Here is a 27,813-nt window from a genome sequence, read left to right on the forward strand (position 1 = left end):
GCTAATTCAGAACACGTTCCGCGGCGACGTGGAACCCCGGAGAACCGTGCGCGTCCTCCTCGTCGCGCTTCTTCGCGTCTCTCGAGCTAATGACGCGCGTCGGCCCGATCATCAATCACACTTTCATTACGCGGGATCGCAGCTGCTCCGCATTGACTCCGCGTGGCCCGCGGCCCATTGTTATTATTCCCAGGTTCCGCGTGCGGCGCGCGGGCCCGTTGACGAGCTTGTTCTTGCTACGCGTGATAACGACGGGCTACAATCAGTGATTTCATGCGCGACTTCTGCCCGATGCTGATTCACTAGTTGACATCACGGCCCTTAAATCTCGAATCAACTATCGTAAAGTGTTATCAACCGCACAACTATTTTGAGCACCGCTTCTTCTGTCTTTTCTTGTGGCAACTCCCTCGGGCGTTCTGGTTCTGAACTTTCAAAAAACCTATTTTTCTGCATTTTCTTCAAATTCACTGCATGTTACAGACATGCTAGAAGCCAATTAACACATTGTCGACCGGCAATTAATAAATGTAACATAAAACGACTTCAAAATTGAATCGGTGAGACAGAAATTATAATCAGATTTTATACATTTACGACAAAAGCGAGTCGGTGGAATTGTAAATAGAAGATGTCAATGTTTTATCTTCAGCCTATTAGATTTATTAAAGAGAGAAATACATGTCTACTTGAATTCCATCTCTGGAAAGTGAAGCAATTTTTATTTTTATTTAGCATAAACATCTGCAGTCTAATTATAATGATCCTTAATTCGACGATACGTTTGATTCTGTTGTGGGCGTACGAATCGGAAAACGATCCAAGAAATTTCGGATTATCGTCGAAAATTAGTGTAAAATTAGCTTCGCTCACGCACGATGGGGGTAGAGCAATAAAGCGTCGCGCACGGTTTTAGCTGTACCGGTTCTAATACCGGCCATAAAACCGCGATCCCTTTTAAATCCTTCCCCCATTCAATCGCGCGTATAGTACACGGGCGGACGGCCACTCGAACTATAAAGTATAAACTAGCTGAGTATCGTTTTATGACTTACAAGATGCTTTCGCGTCGTCCGCAGATTCTATTAGGTTTATATCGCACGGGGGGTTCTGAACGTCCTCGCCATCAAAACTGAACGTCGCGTCGAACCCTCTCTTTGCGGTTCACAACGCATGCGCGATGTAAAGAAATTTCGGATCTCATCTCCGAAGCAAATTCTCGCGAAAGATCACGAAATCGAAAGAATATCCATAGCATAATCCGTAAACTGTGTCTCGCGATAATTCCCCGAGTCGCCGAGTGAACGCATTTTTTCGCGTTGCCTCCGAGAGCGTTTCAATCAGCGGATTGCGCGACGCTGATTTCGGGCCACGCGCGCCGCGATTTAATTTAATTTACACCGGGCTGACCGTTCCATTTGAAAGTGTAATGTAATATTTTTAAGGGGTCTGTTTTTGAACAACGTCCCGGCGCGGCGGTATCCTCTAATGGGAATCGGCGGAGTGCTCCAAAAATACGCGGGCCAGATCATAAAGCAGCCGCCTGGAACGCGGCAAATTCGCCGCATTGTGTACCACCGCGCCGCACAAATTGAATGGGTTCTGAGAAACGCGCGGAATTGACGGAGGTGTATCGCGCGTACTAAATGCCACGATACTAAACAGAACCGCCCTCCGAGGGTTCCGCGGAAATCATATAATTTCGCCACTTACTATCTAAATATTTACGCGCCGTTCCGCGCCGATTCTGAACCATCGTGAAGCCAGCACTCGACTTCCCAAAACCTGAATCTTAAATCAGGTACTCAACCTACCATTATTTCCATCCCTTTGTGCTTTTTCGCGAGAAGGATCGTGCTTGTTAAAAACATAAAAAGAGCGAGACGAAGCTATTGACCCCAGAATCCAAATACTTCATCACATCTAGAAATATCTCTGCTATATATGACCTGTTCCGTTTGCTCCATATGGAATCAAGTTATTTGAACAACACTTGCAATGGCAGCAATTTTTGAAATCCAAATGTAAAAATCTGTATTCAAACGAGCGTCTTGTGCAATATGCCATTTTTTATATCATTATGAAAAACGATGATCGTCGACTCGTTCAAGAGGGTACAGAATCGAGTGTAAAGGGTTAAAACCCGTAAATACGTAACAGGGTTAAACTTTACCTCAGGAAACCAGAAATCTTTAACTTTTTTTAGTGTAATCTTGTAGATTTTAGCGAGAAAATTCCGAAAATCCAAGTTTTAATGGTAGAAATTGATTGGTTTCAAAGTTACGCGTGTTTAAAGTTGAACGATCGACAGGTAAGGGCGCCGCCATGTTGGTATGTACTCACCGTCGCGCGTCCTGTAACAAACGGAGCCGCTAGATGGCAGTACAAGCAGACGGTGATGTCGATAACGTAGATTTGTAAGCCTAGTCGTGTCGGCCCTCGTCGCTCCTCACCCCCCGGCCCCTTACGAACCTAACCCCGATCAACCTTCTCGCGGTTTCACTCATTGGACGATATCTGAGTACATACCAATATGGCGGCGGCCTTTCCTGTCAAAAACGCTGAAAATCGCACAGCTTTACACACGCATAACTTTTGAACGACTGACCTCCTAGGATTAAAACTTGGATTTTCGGCATTTTCTCGCCAAAATCTATATAATTACATAAAAAAAGTTAAAAATTCCTGGTTTCCTGAAGTAAAGTTTAGCCCATAACAGCTGATAATCTTAAAGCTGATAATCTTAAAAGGTGCAGTCACTGTTCTTTAAAGACAAATGTGGAAGCTACTTTAGAAGTTCAGTTTTACCAGTTTTGTTCTAGTTTTGATGAAGAAATACTACTGCAGTCTATATACTTTTGGTTTATTTTATACCATTTCGAGTAAAGAAGATGTGCAAAAATGGAATTGGCTAGACTGCTGATTTTGATACAGAACAAAAATGTAGTGCATTCATTGCAAGAAACAGGAGCTGTATAGACACTTATTTCCTCTTTTAATAATTTGTATAAGTTACGAGTAATATAATCGCACTCTTAAAATCGCCTAACATTTTTCTTGTTTTACGTTTTACCCATTCATTTGAGTCATAAGTGCATCTTCAGTAGAGAAATGACAGTCTTTTAAACGAAGAAGCCAAATTAAAAGTCAATTTCTACAGTAATACACCCGAGAAGCTTGCAATTCGTTGACAAAGTAAATTGATTACAATGGTGCTACATCAACGAACAAGTTTTCATTCCGTTGAAAATCGGACACTTCACATGCAACAACCCAACAAAATAGAGCGACGTAGGTGTGTTCTAACCTTTTTGCGAAAAATGTAGAAAGACACGAGAGAGTCTGGGAAGGAGGCTGTCCGATAAAGTCGAGACTTAATTTCTGGGTCCGGGAGAGCGAAAAATTTTCGAGGGACGCTGTTGCTGTTTCTATTCCATAAATTCCGGGCGATTCGAAGTCCCGGGAGGGTTCGGGGGACGGCTGGTTGTTCGCCGGGGTGGCGAAAAGCTGCGTTCTTTATCAAAAGTTTCGCGTGTTCGGTTGGCTTTGAAACCGGGCGTTGCGACGCCAAGACGCGAGAACGGTACACAGTTACTGCCGGCACCGGTAACACCGGTGGAATCGCCGTCCCTTCGCGTGTTCGCGGAACGACGCAGTAAAAACGTAACAGCAGCCCCGAAGTACCGTAAAGCTGTGACCGTACGGTGCATTTCGTAACGATGCCGCGATAAAAGGCGTCAGCCAACCTCTATGGCCGAGCGTACGAGTCCCCGGTCTTTCTTGACTCCAATATTCACGGGGAACAAGTTGTTCTCGATAGCGCGCGACTTCGCCGGAATATTCCCCCGGTCGCTCGCTGCAATCGAGTGGACGGCCCACAATTAATTATTTTATCTTGCCCGGCGCCCCGGGGGGAAACGAGTCGCCGGAAAGCCTTTTTACACCTTTTTAATCTTTACAAGCGCCTCGGAAATAGATACGTACACAACAAGCCGCGCTCTGTCCGACGTTTTATGCCCCAAACTGATACGTCGAATTACTGCGTGAACGACGACGTTTTATTCTGAATCGAACTGACCTGTTCAAACTGAAATATGATTCGGAATCTGTGAAATCAGGGTGATTTGTGTCATCGTTTTGTCAAATTCGAAATTATCTACACTTCTGAATTTTGCATGTCGATTTTCGCGAATACGGGCTGCGTCGAGTTAATCTTTAGAAAATCTAGTATTTAACAAGTTGAACGCCCCCGGTAGTCGTCGACGATTCTATAAAATTACACCTAAAAATGACACGAATTAATTCCACTGAATTTCCATTCATTACTGCTGAAATTAACCAGATTATAGTGTAATCTAATTTAAACTACATCTTCCAAAGTAAGCTTTCTCAGATCCACGAATTACAGTGATGGAATTATAAGACCTCTTGGTGACAGTTGCAATCTTCTGCTGACGAGAAAACGAAAGCAAATATGAGAAAATGTAGTTCAGCACATTATAATGCAATTAATTCTCTCTCAAGTAACGTAAATTTTTTTGTAATTTACAATGTTACGGAAATCGATTTTTGATCGGCGTCGGATCGTGTGGTCTCATTGTGTGCCGTTCGTTAACTGGCGTGTCGGCGTGGCAGCGTCATCAATTACAATCACAATATTCCGTGTAGCAAAGAAAGCGAGAAGATCGCGACGATCTTGTCGATTGCGCCTAATGAACACCGCTGACCCGAGCGATCATCGATTCCTGGTACAGGGGCAGCCTCGATCGAGCAAACTCGTCGGCCGCAGTAAACGATTTACCGCGAATCGCCGCGCCGGCTACAGTCCCAACAAACATCGGCACGCGGCGGCGTTCCGCGCGTTTTACGAGAGACCGAGCGACGCGACTCGTTCGATTTACGCGTACGAAGAATCGGCGAGCCGGCCGGGAAAAGGGCAAGGGAACGAAAGTAGCCGGGGAGCCCGCGTCGAAGATATCTTAATTGCCGGTTTTGCTTATTATTCCCGGCATTCGCCGGTAGCCGGGGGGTCAACGACGAGCTATGAGAGTTCACAGCCATAGATCACTCGGAAAGGTCGGCTCCGTGTCGTTCCCTCCCCGCCTTCGACATTCCCGTATACTTGTCTCCGTTTCCTTTTCTTTCCCGTCCCGCCTTCCGTCCGCGCCTTTACTTTCGCGGGAGCTTGATCGTCATTCACGATCGGGCCGACCGGGTTTTCCCATGCGCTCGAAGATCGGACCGTGTCCAACCGCATCCGCCGATTAGCGTTCAATTAGGCGGCCCTGGTTTTTAATTCGATCCGCTGCGCGGCTGGCGCGTGTGATCCGTGATTGCGTACGAACGCGATCCAGATTGGATCAGGTGGGCGCCGATGGCTCGGCTGATTGATTCGAGCATGCGCGCTGATCATTCTGCTCGTTGTTCTTCGGATCTCGCCGAATTCGATTCGCTTAAATTGGGGATGTTTGTTTTGTTCGAAGTTATCCGTTCAGCTGCGAGTATATGCACGTTCGACGCGAGGAGTTTTTAAAATATTTTATTCGAAAGATACGGTAAAATATTCGCGTTCCCGTCTTGACATACCCTTCAAATACAACTTTAACATGAATTGTATACAGTTTTATAAATTTTCAGAACACAAATCTGATTTATCAAAACAAGTTTGTTCTCGTGAAAAGTACCAAAATTAAAATTTCTTAAACATCAAACAATTCCTAATTTGTCCTTTGTATTCTCCCAGAAAATATGGTCACCGCAAGGACGAACCATCATCCATCTTGCAAAAGAAAAATCCTACAGTATCACTAGTGGCACTGCTATAAATCGTAAATGAGATCCAACCCAGGCGTTAGTTCAAATTCGCTTACGCCCCCAAGGTCTCGATCGCATCCGGAGTTAGTCCAGTTCATCGAAACCTCGAGGTAGTTAAAAGACGCAAGGTTGCTGAATTATAAAGCACCCTGCATACCCGTGGTCGCTAAACCAGTCGGAGCAGCGTCCGAGCAATCCATCGAGCCTCCGATCAGGATCAAAGATCGCCGGCCGGTGATCGAATATTCCAATTGGATGGCAAAAGCGGACCCTTGCGGAGTAGCTCGCGGACCATTCGTCACGCACTTGCTGAGAGGTCTCGGTTGATAACGCGGAGGGGTGTTGGCCGGGCCGATCCCGTCAGCTATCGTTTCCCATTATACAGAAGCACGCGGAACGGTATCCGAAGGTCCCTCGAAGCCCGGAGTCCAGTTTAGCCAGCGTATACAGCATCCACTCCATCTCACTTGGCCGGGGGGGTATCCCCTTGCTCCGTGGCTCGTCGCAACCCCCTTGGTCTCCGGTCGCATATCCGACTCCCCTTTTCTCCTCGTTCTTCGCCGGCGCAGATCCTTCGTCCTCTTCCAGTCCAGGATCGACCGAGCCGGGCGTCGTCCCTTCCGCGCTGGCCATCAATCAAGCTTGTCAATTTGTAATGGCGATTCTCTGTGTCCATCTCGGGAGAGGTCCAAACACCCCGTTGACCCCCTTCTACCCCCTCCTCCCCCCGTTCTTCCGTCTCGCCTCCATCCCCATGGTGCGGTTCGATCTCCGCCGCCACTCTATATCTGGCGAACCCGGCCCCGGCCGATCAGGAGCCGGGGGAAAGGAGATCCTCCAGCCCGGTAGCTGGACACCAGCCCGCTGTAAACGTTCCCGCCGCCACTGATGGGATATCGCTAGATGGAGAAAAAGAGAAAGACCCACCGCCGCTCGCTCGCTCGCTCGCTCACTCGTCGAGTTTAACGTCCCTCGACTCTACCCCGCCGCACCCCTCGCGCGGACCAACGGTGCGCTAAATAAAATGGATGTCCTGGGGACCGGGAATCGGGAGAAATTGCGAATGTCACCCTTCTCATACCCCGAAACCCTGACCCGTCGGAAATGTCATCGAAACCGTCGTGGCGACCAGACGATGCTCGCCTCGACGCGGCTCCGTGGATCAGGGTTTCTCGATCTTCGACGGGACTTGGGCTGCTGGAACTACCTCGGATCTCGACTTACTCCTTCTCAAAGTTTTATCAATTATGGACTAAACAATTTATGAATAATGGTTACTTATGATTATTTGCTGTTTTTCATTGCCATTCTCGTAAGTAGATTAACTTTCTCGTTGAGAAATAGATAAGATTGCTTTAGGAGTGACATAATATTTTACTCGCAAGTCGATAGTTTTATCTTGTCCTGGCTCTTCTGGCATATATTTTTTGTCATGTTTCTCCTGGCAGAGTCGATCCTGCGGTGAACCTTCATAGAATTATATTATAATTTAAATTATATCTAGAATAATTTATAAGCGAGAACGCGAAGGAATCTAAGCTCCGTCGTTCACAATTCTTTTGAGAACGTCCGTTTTTCGAGATTCAAAGAACTACGTTGCTCAACGGAAACGAAAAGAGAACAAATATTCTACGATACGAAGAATCAGAAAATTAGAACACGAATTTTAGCAATGAGAAAGACACAGATAACTAGAAAATCATGACTTGTAATAACCGGAAGAAAATGGACTTGCGGCTACTTAAAGGGAAATGGTCCTTTAATAAATGGGATTTGCCACCCTCGCTAAAACACCTGCCACATTAGCCGTTATTGTTTACCAGGTCCGGGCGGCACATTGCCCGACAAATAAGTGTAATATTTCATGGAGTCCTCTCCGCGGAACGATCGAACGCGAGGGGACAGTTGAAAGAGACGATCCCTGCCCCTTGCCATGCTCTCCTCGGCCCGTGGTAGATTTTTTCTTTTCCTCGGCGTTTCGTGTCACGTAGACGTGATATAGAGTTACTTAGAGAGCCGATCCCCCCGCGCATTATGGCCCCGTCGTTTGAAAGGTGCTGGATACGGCTCCTTATACGACATAGATCATACGTTAATTGAAATGGGGTGCATGCGCGCCAGTCCTCGAATACAAACGACCGACTTATAGAAATGTTATTATTTGCCGGAGGGCGGCGAGCGGACCAGACGACCGACTTAACGGAGGAAATTGCATTTCGTCGTGTTGACGGTACGATTGCCGACGTCTCCGGCCAGTAGTACAACGTAAAATTCCGGCGACGCGTAGTGGGCCAGAATCGCAAAAAGTTGGACAAAATTTGTGTCTCTGTTAACACATTGTTGACCGGCAATTTTACGCAGATGCTATCTGAATGTGGCAGTAAAACAATCTAAATGAACTTCAATAATCTTTATTTATACATAATGGATTGAAATGAAACTTCGGACATATCTTTTATGTAACTTTTTAGATTCTGTTTTGGTATGATATTGTCCTAACAACGTTTGGGAATGAAAACACGAGTTAACTCGTGACCGGTCAACAATGTGTTAATTCTACATTATTCACCCCTTGCCCTACAATATCGAGTCACAATCGTGATGACGATTCTGAACAGAGTCTAATAAATATGTATGTTATTCATTTCCTTTAAACCGAAATAAAATTCTATTTTGGCGTTAATATGCACAGCTGTTGAAGATCGTGTAGGCATACAATCGATATAAATTTTCTCCATTTTTTAGGAAATTACGAATTACGAAAAAGTTTTAATCACTGAAACCGTAAAATTAGTCGAAGTAAAAGGGGTTAATTACAAACAGAATGGCTTTATAAATCGTAAAATTCGTTGCTTCTAATGCTTGCAGACTATACGAATGCTTCTGTATTTATTTATAACAAGATCCTTTTACGCTTGAGGGAATAGAATCGTTGTTGGACTGGGTTTGTCAAAACGGATCGATCGACGAGTTCGCAAGTATGTGTCTACCAAGACACGAGGTAAGGTTAAATAAAATTGATAGTTTCATAAGTCGCAATGAGAGTACGTTCACAAAGGTGCAACGATTGGAAGAATGTTGGAAGGATTCTTTAGACGGAATAATTTCGGGAGCCAGCTCCAGGGGCAAATTCCTTGCAAAACTCGCATGCGAACCTCCATTCTCCTACCACCTGCGCCGCGTAAACTAATTTCCCGGAGCGAGAGGCCGCGCACCGAAATCCGTTCCATGAAAACGAGCCAAGAGGTCCATTTCGTTACCCGTGGGTACATATAAACTGACGTTGGGGTGGTTCCTCGAGCACGGAAATGAAGTCTTGGACGGTCACGATCGGTATGAAAAGATAAGGTCCGAGTTCTCGAGGGCGCTGGACACTGCCCTCTCTCGTCTCTCCCTCACCCTACCGTTCCTTCTCTCTCTCTCTCTCTCTCTCTTGCTCTCTCCGCCCTCGAGTCGTTCCATTCTCGTCTTTTCCAACTAGATTTTTCATGCCGTGGATCGCGTCCGGTGTATCAAGCCGTACCCAGAAGGCTGTGCCATGCCGTGGTGGCTACCACGTATCACGGAGGGTGGACCTATCTTATCGGCGTAGCCATAATGGCCTGTTCTATCTCATCTCGAGTCTCGTTGACCGTTTGCCCCTAGACCACTTTCGCCATCAAGGCTCCGCCACGGTAATGGCGCGCAGGAAGAAACCTGGCTCGCCTCGGTTCGAGCCCGTGCTCCGGGGCTACAGGGGGGCTATGGGGGAGCAGCCATGGTATCGTGGAAACGCATGGACGCCGTTGCCTCGGCTGTTAAGTCGCTTTATCGCCGATCGGGGCTCTTCGATTTTGCGTCGCGGGATCGACGCGTACGTGCCACGTTCTCCTCGCGAAGCGTTCTTCCTTCCGCGTTCTTTTCGCCTGCCTCGTTGCACCGTTGTTCGGTTATACCCCGCGGCACCACGACGTAGATAATGCTAACTGTTGGGGTGCGATTCTTCGGCAACGTCGGATAAAACACATCTTACAAGACTTTGTTTACTCACCTTCATTCTTGAAGAACTCGATTCTCAAAGTTCACGTGCAGATTCGTTATTCGGAAATTAATTCTATCTTTTCCTAATGCAGTGTTGTTTGGATGCGTCGTATGATAATATAATAAATTGTATCATAAGTTAATGTTTTGGGAGCTTTGCTTTTGAACAACTCAACTTAGAAAGTTCGTCTTTCACATGCAGACTCGCTCTTCAGGAAATTATGTTCTTTAATTGTCTCCCTTTCTTGGTAGTTTTTGCATGTGTCGTATGATGGTACATTATTAACAATACTAGGGGAAAACGGTACGATACTTCAGTGACAACATCACGCTTCGGACAAAACGCTGAAGCAAAAGTCCTGAAGAGCTTTGTTTCTGACGAGCTCGACTTTCAAAGTTAATCTCTTACGTACAAATTCATTTTTTGGGAAATGATCTTCTTTATGCATCTCCTTTCCTTGAACTTGTTTCGTTTGGATATGTGCTGTGGTGGTACATTATTGGTGACATTAGAAGCAAAATTCTTCATGAAATTTCAATGCTGAAAATGCTGAAATGCAAGATATCCACAGCATCGTTTTTAATGAACTCGACTTTGCACTATCACACCCATATCACGGACTTTTATACAGTTACGTTAACTACAAATGTGAGGAAGTAAAAAATTGTACTGTATATTTTTATTTACATAAATTCAATTTTGTGTGTCCACTAATTTTCCTTTATTACAATAACGATGGAGACAAGCTTTGCGTGTTGAAGAAGAGCTTTGCAAATCGCAAAGATCAATTTTATCGTACATGTTAAAATTTTAGTCCAGTTATCATAATTTCGAGTTAAATATAACGGTTTCAAATACCCTCGACGAGAAAGCTCTCAGACGATTGATTGGGGGTGGGAAAGCTTAAGAGATTGAGCTCGATAGAAGTCGAGTGATTAGGTACTTAATAAAATCTGCAGGCGACGAACGCGGTCACGTGAACCGATGGAAAATTTCCGACGAACCGCCATCGGCGGAATTATATTGCGCGGGAGGTCCAAACCCGGTTCACCCGGCGGAGTTAGTTCGCGACATTTAAACGACCAGCCAGCCGCGACTCGGCTTATTTATGTCTGTCGTAAGGAGAGACACTTCCGACGTTTGTGGCTCTCATAACCTCCGTTTATTGACACTGTTAAGAATGCTTTCTGTAATCCATTGACGGCGATCCTCCCGGGGGCTGTTGCATCCGCCTCGTTAAATTCGTAATTTCGCGTCCACCTTCAACAGGACATTATTGTCCGGATGCCCACGCCTCGTCGCGTTCGATGTTCAAAGAAACCATCGCTCGTTCCCCACTCGTTTCATTACGTTTCACGACGGCCAACGGACCGGTTAATTACCAACTCGTAATCGAATGCGATTCGAAAGAGGAGAGCAAATTTTGTTTTACTCGCGGAGAACCTGGGAACTTTAAAATCGGAATTTACAACTGCCGATCAGCTGACCGGTTCTTTCATTTCACAGTTACTGGAACTATAAAGACGATTTCACACAGAACGATCGATGAAATTCCTTCAAGATTTGCTATTGTACTGCGTCCACCGCTATAGCTATTGGCTGCTTTGGTTCACAATACGGTAAAGTCTTGATGTAAGCCCAATCTTCGGATCTGTGCTGTGACATAGATCGTGTAGGGCTACTATTTTCACGTGACCGCGTCGACAGCGTATGTAAATACGGTCCGCGCGGCCGAAGGCGCTCTAAATACAGTTAAAATTATATCCTGTTCAGTGTCATTTTAATCAGAAAAATGCCACCAATAAGTTGGTGAAAGTCCTATAAAAGAAAAATGAAAAATAAAGAGTTTTGTAATTGGATTAGTATCGGATTACGCGAAATGTTTACACGTTACATTACAATTGCGCCTCGCGGGGTATGCCCCCCAGTGGAGGGGATAGGCGAACTAAGATCGTGTAGCTCCGTTCGGGCTTAGATCAAGACTTTACTGTACTACTAAACGTGCAAAACGTTTATGCACTTTTTCGAAAGAGGTCCGGAAATCGAAAGTCCCCGCAGGTCAGTGTTTCTCTAGAAAAAATCGAATATGTTTTACGTACTACAACAGCCCGATTGTCGGAAAGTTAAATAAATTCTTGCCATTTTTATAAAGCAACAGATACACTTTTGGAAGGTTTTAGAGTTCAGAAGTATTTCATAGAATTGAATATATATAAAATGTATTGAAAATGATTGTCCATCGGAAGGATAATGAATAGACTGCGGATTTGATGCATTTACGACAGGAACGAGTAGATCTAAAATTGGGAACACATTTAATGCATTTAAAAATATTATTTTTTCAAGTTTATAAAATTACTAAGAATTGAAAGGAACGTGTACGTAGCTCTGGCCATGATTATACTTTTTATTTTGCATAAAAATCCTCAGTTTGATAAAAAATCAACAGAAAGTGACGCAAAGGTTGACATTTTCAAAAAACGATGGCAATACGCGGCAGAAATTCCGAGCGATCCGTTTCTGCCTAGTTCGACCCCGATCGGCCATATGTCGTGGATCGAGCTGGACCGCAGAAATTCCTGAAACGCGGCTCGAATGAAATCTATCGATGACCGATCGCGTCGCGCACATGTCGTCCCTAGTCGATCCTCGGGTCGGCAAAACACCGCGAGATGCGATTTGTGGCGTGGGCAGACGACTATCTGGGCTCACCTCGTCCCCCGACCAGCTTAATTATCATAATTTATAGCCAATCGGTTAATTAAAATATCTAAATACCGTATAGGCCCGCATAAGATCCGATAATATATATCCGGAGACCGGGCGGATCTCTTTCGCCCCGTGCCCCGCTTCGTACCTTATAAATATTAAATGTTTTATGGTCCGCGAGCCCCGCCGATGTACTCTCCGTCTTTCTCCCTCTCTCTTCTTCTCTCTTCCTCTCTCACTCTCAAGGCGGCCTCTGTCCTCTTCCTGCAATCATTAATTATTTATCGCGTCAACTAAGGAGCCAGTCAACCGCGAGCGCTCCTCGGGTTTTATCGAATCGCCGCGTCGCCGACCAGATTTAGCGAATCCCGATCTCTCCCGTACGTCTGTCCCGCCGGAAGAAATTTATGTCGACTGGCCCGCGGTTAGGGGGTGAGGATTCGAGGGGTTGAACGCCGGAAAAAAACACCGTCCAGGTTGAAGAACTGGGTTAAAATATGCCAACCCCGCCGCGGACTCTGGAGGGGGGTAAATTAATTTCGGCTTGTCACGGCTACGACATCCATAAATGCAGTAGCTTCTTTGCTGCCCCGTACCCCCCACCCCACGGCCCGTGCACCGTCTTTCCTCTCGGTGCTCTGCATCTTGCACGACAAAAATCTGCCGTGTAATGCTCGTTGCTTATGCATTCGTAAATAAGTACTTCGGTGAACAAGCGCTCCGGGGCGAATCGATACGCCGGTTTTCGCCCCGAATCGTTCCCGTGCTCTCTGCAAACGTCGTTCTGTCGCGGGATATACGTTCTTCTCTGTTCGAGCATTCTTCTAATAGACGCATCGAATTTTCAGTTTACCTGTAACTTGCAAATTGAAACGACACGGGCTTCCTTTGCGCTCGAAGCTATTTTAACTCCAAAACGAAACATTTCTTCCTACCTAGAATATTTCCCTTCTCTATATTTCTTTGCATGTTATACATACGAAAATGGTGGAATTTACTCGTACAATGCTGAAAAGTTTAGTAATTTATTAATTACAAACAAATTTAATAATGTAAAAAATATTTTTAGTGGCGCTTTATAGTCACCATTCGAGTGCTAAGGGTTAATATTGTTCGGAGAAATCTGAAGCTGAATTCTAACGCGTTCGAGAAGGCGATGAATGCTGTTTCGTATTTAGCCCCTTGCGGACGAGGATCTCTTGAAACATTGTGTTAAGGAAATCGCGCGTTACGATGCCGATACATCACCTTCAATAGTTATACACGGTAATGTGATTTATTTTTCTTTTCGTGTTCCGTCAGTGACCATAGAGCGTTTGATCTGGATACAGTAAATGTAACGAGCTGCGGGTTGAATCGCATTGTCGAGCATTACAATAAATTATGTTTTCGAGTAATTACGCTTGACCTCATTTGTTTAAACGCAGACCACAACGCATTGGAAATATTTTCCTCATAACACCAAGTTGTATATCAAAATGTAAAATACTGGGAAAAAAGAGTCAATGCGGTGATCCTTTATTATTGGAGTTATTAAATTATTCGTTTGACGATATTCAATGATGTTGCACTTTATAGTTTCACCGCTTGTTTTTATACCTCGTATGTATATTAATCTGTGGTCATCCAAGAATAAAAAAGCGTACAATAATTTTGTTATTCGTGAAAAAAAAATACTAGAGAGGTTTTAAAATGTAATTGAAAATGCCCAAGTATCCCGTTGACGATGTTGTTATTGAGCCCTTCACTCTTAACAGAATTTTAACAAGTTTTTGAATGCGAACCCACCTTAATGTTGCATACACTTGCAAGACCGCGTACGTTTATGCAAAATGAGAGTGTTCCGCGTTCGATATGCACTTCATCATTGCGATACTGCTTCTGTATTCTGTGTATTCTGTATATTGGCCATCAAATTCTGGCGAGCGCGAATTTTTCTGCACGACCGTCGAGCTCGGCGAGAGAAGTTATGATCTCAGCTCGGCGAAACCGATCGGATCGGCGAGTAGGCGTCGCGAACGATCTCACCGGATATTCCGGGACATCCTCGGGGCCCGCGTGGCAAGAGGCAGCAGGAGCCCGGCGGCGGTCGATCGATGTCCGTTCCTGGATATTCGAGGCCAGGAACGTAGGAAAGAACCGAAACGGCCGGGACGGGGGTGCACGTTAGGAAAGGGAAGTTGCTTGCTGGAGACAGCGGAAGAAAAATAGCGGAAGTCATCGACCTCCAAGGGGCTATATATCAGAGGTTCGCAGGGGAAGCTTTGTGTGTGGCCGTTTCCACTCCGTGTACACGCTCCGGCTCCTCTTCTCGCGTGCGCGTCCTACGCGCGCGTACAAACACACACACACACACACACACATGGCCGACTGGAAAAAGGCGGACAGAAAGAGACAGAGACAGAGACAGAGACAGAGAAAGAGAAAGAGAGAGAGAGGGGGGGGGCAAAACGGGGGGTTTTGGGGGTGAGGTCTCCGACTGGGAAAATGACTGGAAACGGCGTCAGGGGAGGGGTCGAGACCGGTGAATCTAGGATAGTAGTCCTAGCGTTTCATCATCCGCGAGGACAACGGCAGTCGGTGGTTCTCCCGGTCGTCCAGGCCGGGTTTATCTTAAATGAGACTCCCCGAGGGCTTAACTCGGCTTGGCAAGGTTAGCCGGCTGCCTTGTACTCGCGCTAGGATATATCTCTGATTGATTAAATTCCTGCAATTACGCCGTGTCGTATATCACGCCGGCGAGCACCCCCCGAGAGCTCGTTTTAAGTCCTGCGGACCCGGGACGCATTGTTTCGTCACCGTGCCCCTTGGGTCCCCCGAAGGCCTGGCATCCGGAACCTCGTGTCTTCCGCGAGGTGAACCTAGATCTTTCGACGCACTCTCGGCCCTCCGAGTTGAGTCGAACCGTTCGTCGAAGCGCGATTGTTTTAATCTTCCCGGCACCCTTAAAGAATTGTACATCAACGTATACAGTTTTGTCGCGTGGTCCACGAAGGGCGGGTCCTCCCATCCGCCAGCGTAAATCATCGCTCGCGGCCAGGTTTCGACAATACGATATAAAGCCGGAGCAAACGAGGCGCGACCATGTCAAACGGTTTCCGCAATTGTTTCCATTAGCCGTTTTAATCATAGCATTTGCGATCGGGACGCGCGGACAATGGTAACGCCGCCGAAATTCATTGTAGGTCGTCACAATACACTGTGCCTGTATCGATGTTGCTCTCCCCCCCCCCCCTCTCTCTGCTCTGGTCGGGCCTCGCCGACGTTATCTTCGATCGCCGTCGAAACGAACAATGCTAGGAAACGAACGGCGGCCGACGCGAGAAAAAGAGACTAGGCAGCGTAGCAACCAAGTGGACGAGAAAAAAAAATAGATTACAAGAGAGAGACAGTTGGGGAGAGCTAGAGAGAGAGAGAGAGAGAGAGAGAGAGAGAGGAGAAGGCGGAGAGCGAGCGGGGAGAGAGGAGCACGGCAGCAGGCGGATGAGTTATTAGATCCGGCGTATCCGGTATTGCGTCGCGGATGACCAATAGTTTCATCGAGGGATTGTTGAAGGTTCCGGAACACATTTCCGGTTTCCGCTCGACGAGTCACCCTTCCCTCCTCTTCTTCGTCTTCCCCGTGACTCGACGACCTCTCGGAATTTGCTTGCCCGTGAACTGTGGGGCAGAGAGATATAGGGGCGAGGGGGGAGCTTCTGGCTCCCTCTGGTACCCACTAACCGTGACGATTCGACGTCGACCTCTCTATGGCTCCTTCCCTCGGACTCAAGGGTAGTTTGGCTCTCGATGGATATTACCGTCATCCTGCAGCCTGCTTCGATCAGTTTCACCGTGATCCTCCGTGAACTTGAGACTCGATCTCCCTTAACTACTATCGACCATATCGTGCACAGAAATGTCCGATCACCGTGATAACCGGACTGCGGAGCTTTATGCAAAAGAAAAGTTGTTTGCGTCAACTGCAAGACAAGCCAAACAGAAAAATCTTTCTTTATTCAACTTTCTAATTTTTTCTCTATTTAACCCTTAACGGACCAATGTCGTCATATAAGCGGCATGACAGTTTTACTTACTGGGTCCAATGCCGCGTATATGGCGACAAGATCATTTTATTATTTTTATCACTCTTATTGTTGTCATATCTACATAATGAACTATAAATATTTTCCTTTCTATACGTGATATAAAAATGTTGAGTCCACGGTTTCTCTTGGTATAAAAAATAGCTTGGACCTGGTGGGAAGTAAACTTGAAATACTTCCGGACCGTTAAGGGTTAACTTCCTTTATGAATCTCTCTATTGTCTGAAATAACCCCCACTCATTGTTCTTACAAATGCACAAAATCAGTGATAACCTATGAGACTAGGAGAAAGTGCATACGAAAATCTGATTGATGGCAGAAAAACATAATGGATGCTCAATTTCACGGAAAGAAGACATTGATTTTCCAGCAATGAAAATAATATCGCGGTCGCAATTATTGAACAAAACTCCCACTTACGTTCGAATGTGATGGAAAATTAGATGGGGAACAATCGACAGACATCGTGCTCCGCGATAGATGTCATGAAATACGGTAGACAAATCTCCGATATTCTTCTGTTTCCTCGATTCGGATGACCGTATTTTTCGACGTCGCATTAAAGCAGGACAATCAGTCATGAAATCTAGTTGCAAAGGTCGAAGGAAAAAATTTATTAACGACCAAGCGGAGGAGTAATTCCAGCGGAGCGGGAGCCGGGTCCAGGAGCATTCACAGTTCGTGGGCATCGCTAATTAAGTCGTCAATTCCGGTCGGGTCACGGGGGTTGGTCCGCCAGTTGCCGCCCCCTGCCCCTCTAAATCTTGCCGGAAGTTCGTTACTAGACTCGGCCACGCCGTGAACTCCAGGAACTGATGGTTGTTACTTAGACTGCTCATATTTATCACGTTCCTCGGTCTTTCTCCGGCTTCCTCCGGTTCCCTCCGGCTCTCGCGCCCCTTCTTCCGCGGTTTTCACACCGTTCCGCCGGTGAAAGCCTCCGGCAAACTCGGCGACGCCACGAACGGCGGGGGGTGGGGGGAGGGCAAGGGGGTAAGGACGAACTCACGGCGAACTACCATGGAACTACGGGGGAAACTCGCGGCGAACGCTCGCTCGCCGTGTCGCCGGCAACTAACTTCAGAAGCTCTCCCGGCTCCTTCCACCCTCCGAAGGATTCCACGGCTCGTCTAGGCTCCTCCGCCGCGGCCTTACACGCTTCCGTACCTCCGGATCTCCGTCTGAAACGCAGCCAGGCATCCAGCTAGGCCGCAACCATAAGTTACTAATGTTGTTCCCGTGTTGGCGCGCGCGGCAACCAGCCCGGGGACCCAGGAGAGCGAGAGAACGCGTGAGCCGAATCACCCCCCGCAAAACGGATTTCGAAGTTTTACCTCGTTTCCGACGGGGATTATCTTCCTCGGTATAATAGATACGCTTTAGTGGCTGCTCGAAGGTGTCTTTCCGTGTTTTGCGGTCTGCTCGAGTCAGCTGATTAAAGGTAATCGCGGATAAGCACGAAAACACGCGCGAGCTGCCGCGTTGCCTGTGTCTCTGAGACGCGCTCGAGATTCATGCGGAAATGTGACGATCGAGCGAGCCAATTGGATCTTCTCGCTCGTTTCATACACATACTAAAGTCGTGCACATCGCCTGATCGACGGCAGACCAGCATCGACGTACTTGTCCCACCAAAAGGAGGAGCGTTGTCATCGTTAAGTGGACGCTTTTTGATGCTGGTTCGATGCTGTTCAGGCGTTGCACGAGAGAATGGAGTATCGGCTTAAGCGATAATTGTAATAAAATGAAAATGTGGGATGAAATAATTATCTAAAGATACATTTCGTAAACTGAAATTATAGAAATTGAGAAATGCGAATATAAGAGAAACATATTGCGTAAATATCTATTACTGTATTCCCAATATAATAACTAGCAAAGTAATTTATTTATCGTTCCATTTCATTGTGTGTTTAACCATTGTTTAGGGTTAGCACAATTATTCACCGCTCGCTGTTCCATTGCTCGAGTTCTACGAAAGATGAAGCTACGCCGCCGCGAGTCGCGTTTCTCGGAAGCGACCCCATCGATCGGCACTTCATCCGTTCACTTTTTCGTTCGATTTCATTGAGTCGGCGCGCGGCTCTCGCGAACGCTGTCATAAATATCTCCAAGTGACCTTTGCGCGCGCGGTAGCCCGCATAATTCATCCTCGATTATAATGATGCGTTTAACGCCGCCTTATTAATCAATTCGCCGGCGATTTATCATCCGACCGGCCAATTTGTAATCGTCGCTAAATCAACCATTATTCAATCGAATAAAATCCAAGCAGGGCGTCGGGCGAACGCTCGCGCGCGTTTCCTGTCGACGTTCACGCTAATCTAATAGGAACGCGGTTCTCTCGATAGACGTACACTGTTGGCCAGCGAATCGTTCCTTCTCTCGCAACGGTTCGAATTCCGTCGGGATCGTCTTCAGCCTGGAGAGTTGTCGCGTCAACGAACATACTTGGCCGCAACTTGCCGCGTCCGCAATTAACGAACCACCGCCTTCGCTGGAAACACCGCTAAATCACCGGGGCTGGGACGGTATTGCCGGCAGTTTCGGGTGAAGGGAAGGGTCCGAGGAACCAAGCTGCTTTGCGGATTTACGCGAACAAGCCCCCCGGACTCGGCTTTATTACGTTACACCGAGTTTTTCCCGCGGCTTGTCGTTACGCCGTGACCCAGACCGACCACCCTCTTCTGCCCCCCCCCCCCCTCCACCACCTTTCGGAAAAGTAACGTTGGTGGTTCGTGATGAAGGAACCGGCTAACGAACTCCCCGTACGACTCTAAAGTGCTATCTCGACGAGACTCAAAGGCGCCGTAAGAAGTGCCATTAAGGCGGCGATCATATCTACCGGATCCGATGGTTCGTCTTCGTTTATTAAAGCGCGATGAGAGGGACGCATCGGCGTGCCCGGTGTCTTTTTGCCAGCCGGAGCGGACCAGGTCGATAGAGAATCGTTCCTCGGCTCGATAACGATCTGACGATCCGGAGAGATACCATCGATTCTTTTGTTCCTGTCGATAGCGGTCGGCCGACCCGAGGATACCAGGCCCCGTGTAGGTTTAATCGCTCGCGGTATGATATCGGTCCCCGTGGCACCGTCCCCACGTTCGAACTTAATTGGTGGCCAGTTTGTGGAACGACTTTATGCATCTGAAACCACGGTCGAGATCGTTGCTGCCGGATATTGATTTATTTGCGCCTTGTACGCCGCGTGAATAATCGAGGGTCTCCCGTGTTCTTCGACTTGCGCTCGACGGACCTCGGAATTTAATTACGCGGACGTGATAGATAAAATTTATTCTATTGATTTTTAAAGCGAAGATTGCTCGGTGAAGTTGCTTCGGGTTGTCGCGCATAAATTCCAAACGAGATGCTCAATTATTGTCTAACATCAATTCTGTTCATGTTGGTATCCAGTTTGGAATCTCACCTGCCAATGTGTACAGGACTCTAAAACGATCCTCCGATAAGAGAAGTGAATTTTCCCGTTGATATTAAATCTGTCAGAATCTGCATTCGTAGGATTTCACGTTCAGAGGAAATAGTTAAAAATACTTAAACGACAAAGCCGGGCCACTTTAGCTTAGCCGTTTTCCTGGCACGGGTAGATGTTATCAATGCCTGTAAATGTCATTCTAAACGAAGCAATGGAACATTGAACCACGTAATCTTGCAATGCGAATTGTATAACTCAAAGAGAGATAAACTAATTACCTCTCTATTACCTCGCAATCTAGGCTTTCAACTACCTCTAAACATTATGTCCATTGCGAAACCTAATGTTAAAGCACGTATGCTCGTATTCCTCTAAGATTGTAAGCTACAGTAATATAGTTGCTACATATTTGCGAAGCTAAGTAGATCCACACAGGAGTTTGAGGAGCTTAATAAATTAAAAACAAAACTGATAGAGCGAGAATCTCTCTATTCCCCCTTAAGAATTCGTTAAAGATATCGCCGGAATTCTACAGGCCAGTAAGAATAAAGATAATAAAAATTGCTTGCGATTCGAAGTGACAAAACAACCGAGGCCCAAGTGATCTCTCTGTTCGCGAGTTCTGGCAAAGGGCCTCGGCTCACCGTGTCCCGGTGCCAACGACCGTGGCCACGCGCATAACTTCGATTCGCAGACAATTTTACAGGGAGTAATCGCCGGGCCGGTCGATCGAGCGAGGTTTAACGAGGCAATTTGCACGTACAGAAGGAGACAAGTTCGCGACTCGTCTTGAAAAGATCGCTCCCCCCGGGCTCGCGATTTCTTCGAGCGTCTCCCGTGCGGCCGATTCCTTAATTTCCCATATTGTGGCCCGTCCAGGCCATCCCGAGGCGCCCCGCTGCGTTATAGCGCGGTTTAATCACACTACAAGCGCACGTCCCTCGTTAGTGGGATATCGTAGCGGCCATAATACGGGGCTACATTCCACGGAGCAGAGGATAGCCCGCTCGAGAGAAGGAGAGAAAGCCGCTCCTTTCGCGAGAGCTGCACGCAGCCTGCACACAAAGGTTTTATTGGGTCCGCAATAATCGTTCGGGCTCCCGTGATTGGTGGAAAACGGCGCCGTTGATCCTTCACGCCGCGGGATCGCTCGCGCACGCAGGAAAATGAATTACGCCTCGGCGCGCTCGTTTTTCCTTCCTCTTCGCGGCTATCGGGATTATTCGACCCTCCGGGATTCAAGGAAACGATCTGTCGCTTGTTAAATTCTATAGTCTCGGTCACTCCGTCCACGATTATTTTTATTGATTTTCTCCTTCTACGTACCGCGCGAGCTTCGATTCTTCAATGATCGCTGCAATCGTATGTTTCCGTATGAAATATTCACGTTGAACGGAGGGATGAAACGAAAGCAGGCAAACTGTAAATGAATAATATTGTACGAAGGTTAATATCTAGACTATGGGTCTTTATGCAAAATAACGAATTTCTATTACGATTTCGTATGATGATTTTCTTATTCAGTTTATGCATTTACCACAAAAATGAGTAAGCGTAACTCGAAATAGTGAAACTATTAGAAAAATTTGAAAATACTGTTATATTATTTTCAACCTATTCAACACATTAAGAAGGAAAACAATGTTTATTTCATTCCAGTTTGTTGCAGATCAAATAGAAATTTTTTATTTTGCAAAAAGATCCGCTGTCTAGTTATAAGAAATGTATAGATACTCTTAAATGCTTCTCATTTTCTCACTGTTTGCAATTACGCTCGTCTATTTATTAATTACATTTTCAACTTCGTGACGATATCCTAAGAAGCTCGTATTTTCAAAATTATAAAGCATCAAAGGAAAGATTTTTGTCCTCTTTCGCTGCTTTCGATGAATTACAACTCAGGAAAGTTGTATTCAATTTTAGATTTCGAATTTTAACCCTTAGCACCCAAATGGCGACTGTAAGACGCCACTAAAAATTGCTGTATCATTAATAAAAATATTTTTTGCATAATTAAATTTGTCTGTATTCAATAAATTACTAAACACTTCAGTATTATACGAGTAAATTGCATCATTTTCGTATGTATAACACTAAAGGAACATATAGAAGGGAAATATTCTAGCTCGGAAGAAATGTTTCGTTTTGGAATTAAAATAGTTTCGAATGCAAAGGGTTAAAAGGCGCACTGGAAATCAGGAGAATCTTTACAGTGACAACAAATTACATCCACTGTATTATTGCGACCGACGAAACAGAATTCCGATCAAAATGTGACGTTCCCGTGGGACGAGAAGAGCGAGCGAGACGAACCGACATCGGCCCGGGCAATAAACAGCGTAATATCGTTCCGGAGGAGATACTCCATCGAGGTTTAGCATAAGAAAGGCTTAGAAGAGTGCTCGACAATGGCTGGTGTCGGGGTACCGGCGTGTTCGAGATTTCGATGACGCCCGCGATCCCTCTCCCTCTCCCTCCGTTTTCGTTCGCCGGCTTTGGTATTGGTGCCGGAGGGTAGGACGCAATCAGTGCCCTTGATTTATCGCGGCAATATACATTAAGATACCGACATTAAAACTAGGGGAGCCTCCCGTGGATCCCGGGCTCCATTACCGCTTACGAAAAGAGAGAGGAGCTGTCGTCGCGTTCCGCCGAACCGCTCCGAGCCGACGAAGATTGAATCCCTCGGTTCCCGATGCGTCCTCGTGGCCGGATTGCCGGCGCAGCGCGTCCGTCTTCTTCCGGTCTGCGTCTACTTAACGATATTAGGCTCCCTGGACATTGATTTACGAATTTCCACTGACCCAAACTTCCTCGAACGACCGTAGTGCCGGGTGACGTGAACGCATCTGCTCGACGTCGCGATGCTCGGTGTTGCTCGCATTTTGCATTTTATTTGCTCCTTTAGCGTGGAGACACATAGGCACGCGAAAGAAAAGATAGACTACTCATTCGGTTGCTCTCACCGAATACTTGATTCGGTTGTCTGTTCGTTGCTGACTCTTTCTACTTGCTAAGAATACCAATGAGTTTAGCAAGTTTTATATTTGCTAATTTGTTTCACTTGAAGAATGAACTTCGGCATACTTCATCGAATACTAGATTCGAGTGTCTGGCCATCACCGACACTTTCTACTTATTGAAAGCATAAACGATCTTAACAATTTATATCCTTCGTTCAGGAACTACAGTGATTTCTCTATATATGTCGCCAAGGCCTCGATGATAAACTCGCGAGGGGCCTCGGACGCCGAGGAGCGTAAACATAACACGGCTCGGGTATGTCTCCTGGACGATACACGACGCTGACAAGACCCGTGTTGTTGACGTATATCGAGAATTCACTGTATATGTACTGGAACACTGTATATTTTATTAGCCTTGTGCTTATAAGCTTTCAATATAAAATTTTATCCGCGAGCAGATATTCCTGCAAACGCATAAAAGTCCATGTTTGTGAAAATATAGTGATTATTTGTTCGGCTATTTCGTGAACGCGTTCGCTCGCTAATGGAATCTGAGCGGGACAAAAAAGTGTACTTATAAGGAGCGATGGTGGCGTGGCGACCAATCACACTACACAGACACAGCTCGTCGGACCCTCGGTCGACCGTTCTTGAGGGAGAGACCGATCGGGAGTTCCCGGTAACGTGCAGAGGAACACCGAAAGGGACCTCGAGGATGTTGTCGAGAGGACTGACGAGCTTTTCCAATACCCGCTTGCCAATTACGGAACAGAGATCTAACCGTAGTAACGTGTAGTGTTTCCACCATTGTCCGCAGGTCCGAGCGGGGCATACAGTCCGGATGCGACGATGGGCTACATGATGGACGGACAGGCGGCGGGCATGATGCACCGGCCGCCCGGTGATCCCACCTTCCACAATCAGTACCATTACCCGCCAGAGTACTATGGACATCACTTATAAAGGTACGTGGGAAAGTAGCGTTGTTGGCGGCCGCGTTGTTCCCGCCGATGACACGGAGACACCGATGCCAATCGATTCGATGAACATTCCGGTCGATGCTCACCGTGATCCGAAACTCTAGAGCCGGAATGATCGCGTGGATGCTCTCGTGAGATCTCCAATCTCTGCCAAGAAACTTCCGTAACGCAACGTCAAGTGGAACGTTTTCTTTAGAACGTATTCGAATCTTCCTAATATGATAATTGAACGATATGAAATATTCATAATTAATTCCATTAATGCATAATGAATAACGAATAAATATAACATATACATAACGCACAACGAATAAATCTCAACGAAGAGTATCAATCCATAAATTTTTGTGATTTATTAAATGGTATGATTCTGACCGATGATAAAAAACAATTGCTCGTTTCGGATCATTCTGAGTAAACCGATATTTTCTATGGATATGGACACGTTTGTCAAGCATTATTTTATATCATTCAAATTTAATGTATCGCTTCTTTTGATACAAGTAAAATGATTTTTTAATAATTTTACCGATGAATCGATTAAATTGTTCAACTTGTTGCTTTTTTTGTTTGGAAAGATTAAATACTATATAGTCAATTATTCCAGCAGCTTAAAAAATTTGTTCAGCAGACAAAAGTCATTTGCATTCAAAAGATACATTGCAAGAACCTCTGATAATGAGTACGAAAATACTACAGCTTTGTAGTGATATATACATAGCATAGTTACCATTGGACTGCGGACGGTTCACTGTCAATGCATTTACAGCAGAACCCCGCTTGTTGCAATCTCGTTTATTGAAAGATAGAATTATTATCCTTGATTACCTCTTTGGTTGCGCTACCCCGGTTTTTGCACGCATTTTCGATTCCGTTTCGTGCAACGAGCGAGGTTCTACTGTACAGTATTTACAATACAGCCCAACATTTTTAAAAGAGTTTCAACTCTTCCAAATCGAGCAAAATAAATGAACGCCAACGCAAGCATTCTCAGCCTGACAGTAATTACTAGATTGCAGATTTTTATGCAAAATTTTTATGCAAAATTAATTGCTAAAGTAACAGAGACTACAAATTTTAATGGGTTAGAAATAATACGATAGTACCCTTAACACAATGACTGCCAAAACCTGAAATTTCAACGTTTCATTTCAAACCTGAAAAATTAAAATGTATGCGTGGTCCTTCAACTTTCTTACATTTTCCACATCTTAACCAAGCTTAGTGCAATGAAAATTAATACCTAAAATCTAATGTTTAAATTTGTACAAATAATTCCGACACCCATACATGGGTGACGTGGTATTCACGTGTTGAACGCTTGAAATATTGCCTCTGTTTTGTGCACGACTCGTCATTTTCATCGTGAACGCACAAAATTCGCAGTCTAGCAATTACGATTAATTCGGTTTCCTTGAAACGATTTGGCGCAAAATGGGTGTTCGCGTGAACGTCCGGAGTCCAGTAATAACAATGACAAAGCGTATCCGCGCGTCCTGCAGGAATCGCATTAACCGGCGGCGCTTTCTCACGTTGCAGCAGTAGTCGCGAGTGAAGGTAGACGATGGAATGACGGTTCTTGCGGAACGGGAAACGTAGAAGCGTGACGGAAGCACCGTGCTCGGGTCGGCGCGAAGGCGAGCAGGCGAGCAATCAGCACCGAGGGGGTACGAGAGGAAGCCTCTTTCCCGCGTTGCACGCCGGGACCCGTGCTGCCGGATGCTCGAGATGCCAGGTGCGCAGGATAAGGAGGATTCGAGAGGGGCCGGTCCACGAGGAAACGGAAAATCATGTGTGTGCGTCGTTCGAGAGTCGAGAGAGAGAGGGAGAGAGAGAGGAAGAGAGGTGTCGGTTCACATGGTGAACGACACGCGAAGCAAGATCGCCGAAACGAAGGAAAACGGAACGGAGAAGAGGAAACGAAAGAGACCGGCCGAGGTACGTCGAGCGCCGAGGAACCGGAAGCGAGGAGGAAGGGTTGAAGAAGCGCGGCTCGGTTGAACAGGACGTGGAGAGGGAGACGAGAGGAGAGGAGCCGCCGTGGAAATTCATGTGATTGTTCTGTGTACAAATGTCGCGGTGTAATATTGTAGTGATCGAAGAATTTAAATGTTAAATTTTAATACGGTCGCGATCGAGCTACGTTTACGATAGATGGAAGACAGGGAGGCGGATTAACACGAGTGATATAGGTAATTTAGCGCGGGTGTGTACATTAAATGGAAAAGAAACGGGGGGCAACGACACAAAAATTCGGGAGAACGGCGAACCCGGTGCTCGCAGGGATCCGTAGTAGATAGGGACGATGCGTCCGTCGATCGTGCAACTCTAGGCGCTAAGCGCTCTACGAGGGAAAGGACGATGCAGGGCCGATCGAGCTGGTACGAGAGAGAGGAACGAACCGAAATAGATCGAGAGTATATACGAGTACATCCGTATGCGCGCGGCACGGAACCGTGCGCATGGATTACGAGTACGGTTTATATAAATATATATAAATAGAGAAAACAATTTTAGCGGCGCAACGGGCCGCGATTCGCGCGGTTCTCGGTTCTCGGTTCTCGGTTCGCGGTTCTTGGTTCGCGATCGAACGCGAAAGAGGGAGAGAGACACAAAGAGGGAAAAAGATCGATACGACCGATCCTCGCGGACGTACCCTCGCGCATACAAAATGGTACAGAGGCACCCGCCGGCGGCCCGGAAACAAGGGACACGAGAGGGCGACGATGTGAAAACCAGGCGGGGGACGAGGTAACGTTTAGAGAAACGGGGAATGGAATCGACGCGTGTGTGCCGGACTCGAGCGTCGACCACATTCACTTGCATATAATTCTATAGGTGACATTGAAATTTGTACAGTTATTAATGATAAATGAATTTACTAATTAAAGGAGGAAGTAATTATATATATAAATATATACATAACTGAAGTAACACGTGGCCCCGGTTGTAATATATACATAAGCGAGCGTTTTAATTGGACTGCGGGAGGACGATTATTATCTCGTGTGCGTTCCCGTATTTCTCGGCAGGCACCTGTGCGTGTATGTGTTTGCGGGCGTGTGTTTTGTGCGTGTATGTTGCGTGCGCGTGTGATGGCGGCCCCGTGGAACCGGGAGGGAAACAACGCAAATGAAAATACGGGAGACACTGTGCAAAAGAAAGAAAGAGAGAGAGAGAGAGAGAGAGAGAGAGAGAGAGAACGAGAGAGAGAGAGAGAGAACGAGAGAGAAAGAGAGAAAGAGAGATAGATCCCCTCCTCATCCCCCAACCCCTTTCCCAAAAAGTACGAGTGTGCGTGAGAAAGAGAGGATTAGTTAACACGCGAGTGACGGCGGTGAGGGATTATATACATAAAGAAAAAATATATATATAAATATATAAATATATAAATACAAAAGTATAGATACCTGCGAGAGGATCGGACGCTCTTCGTCGTCGGATCCCTCCAACCCCACCTGAACCGACACCGACGCAGTGTCAGATCTATGCATACACGCGACACGTACGAGCATACACACACATACACACAGACCCGTGCACACATTCGCATACACACATACACAAACGTACACTATCCCAAGCCCCGTCTCCCCACACCGTAACGATAATTAAAAGAACCTAAACGACAAAAAAACTACACTGGGCAAAGGAGTACACGATTACAGTTTATTATCTAATATATTGTGTATAAATAGTTAATTGAGTCGCGGCGAGCGTCGACAGGGAGAGGGCGGACATTCGATTGGGAGGGCGACACACACACGGTATTTCGCGAGAGCGCGCGCGCGCCAACTCTCTCGC

The 27,813-nt window shown here is 46.3% G+C and overlaps 1 protein-coding gene across 6 annotated transcripts in view; it reads left to right on the plus strand.

Annotated features, from left to right (window-relative positions):
* Hth (Meis homeobox homothorax) overlaps nt 1–27,209 on the plus strand; it is a 617,913-nt gene extending 590,704 nt beyond the window's left edge. For 3 of the 6 annotated variants that reach the window (XM_076803531.1, XM_076803534.1, XM_076803535.1), the window contains 2 exons: nt 23,826–23,994; nt 25,549–27,209. In XM_076803531.1, coding sequence (XP_076659646.1) covers nt 23,826–23,992 — 167 coding nt within the window. In that variant the 3' untranslated portion in view covers nt 23,993–23,994; nt 25,549–27,209. The remainder of the gene's footprint in view (nt 1–23,825; nt 23,995–25,548) is intronic. The other 3 variants (XM_076803533.1, XM_076803536.1, XM_076803532.1) reach the window with 2 other exon arrangements.
* Nucleotides 27,210–27,813: the final 604 nt, after the last annotated feature.

Source organism: Halictus rubicundus, chromosome 18 (genome assembly GCF_050948215.1).
Source record: "Halictus rubicundus isolate RS-2024b chromosome 18, iyHalRubi1_principal, whole genome shotgun sequence".
Taxonomy (NCBI): Eukaryota; Metazoa; Arthropoda; class Insecta; order Hymenoptera; family Halictidae; genus Halictus; species Halictus rubicundus.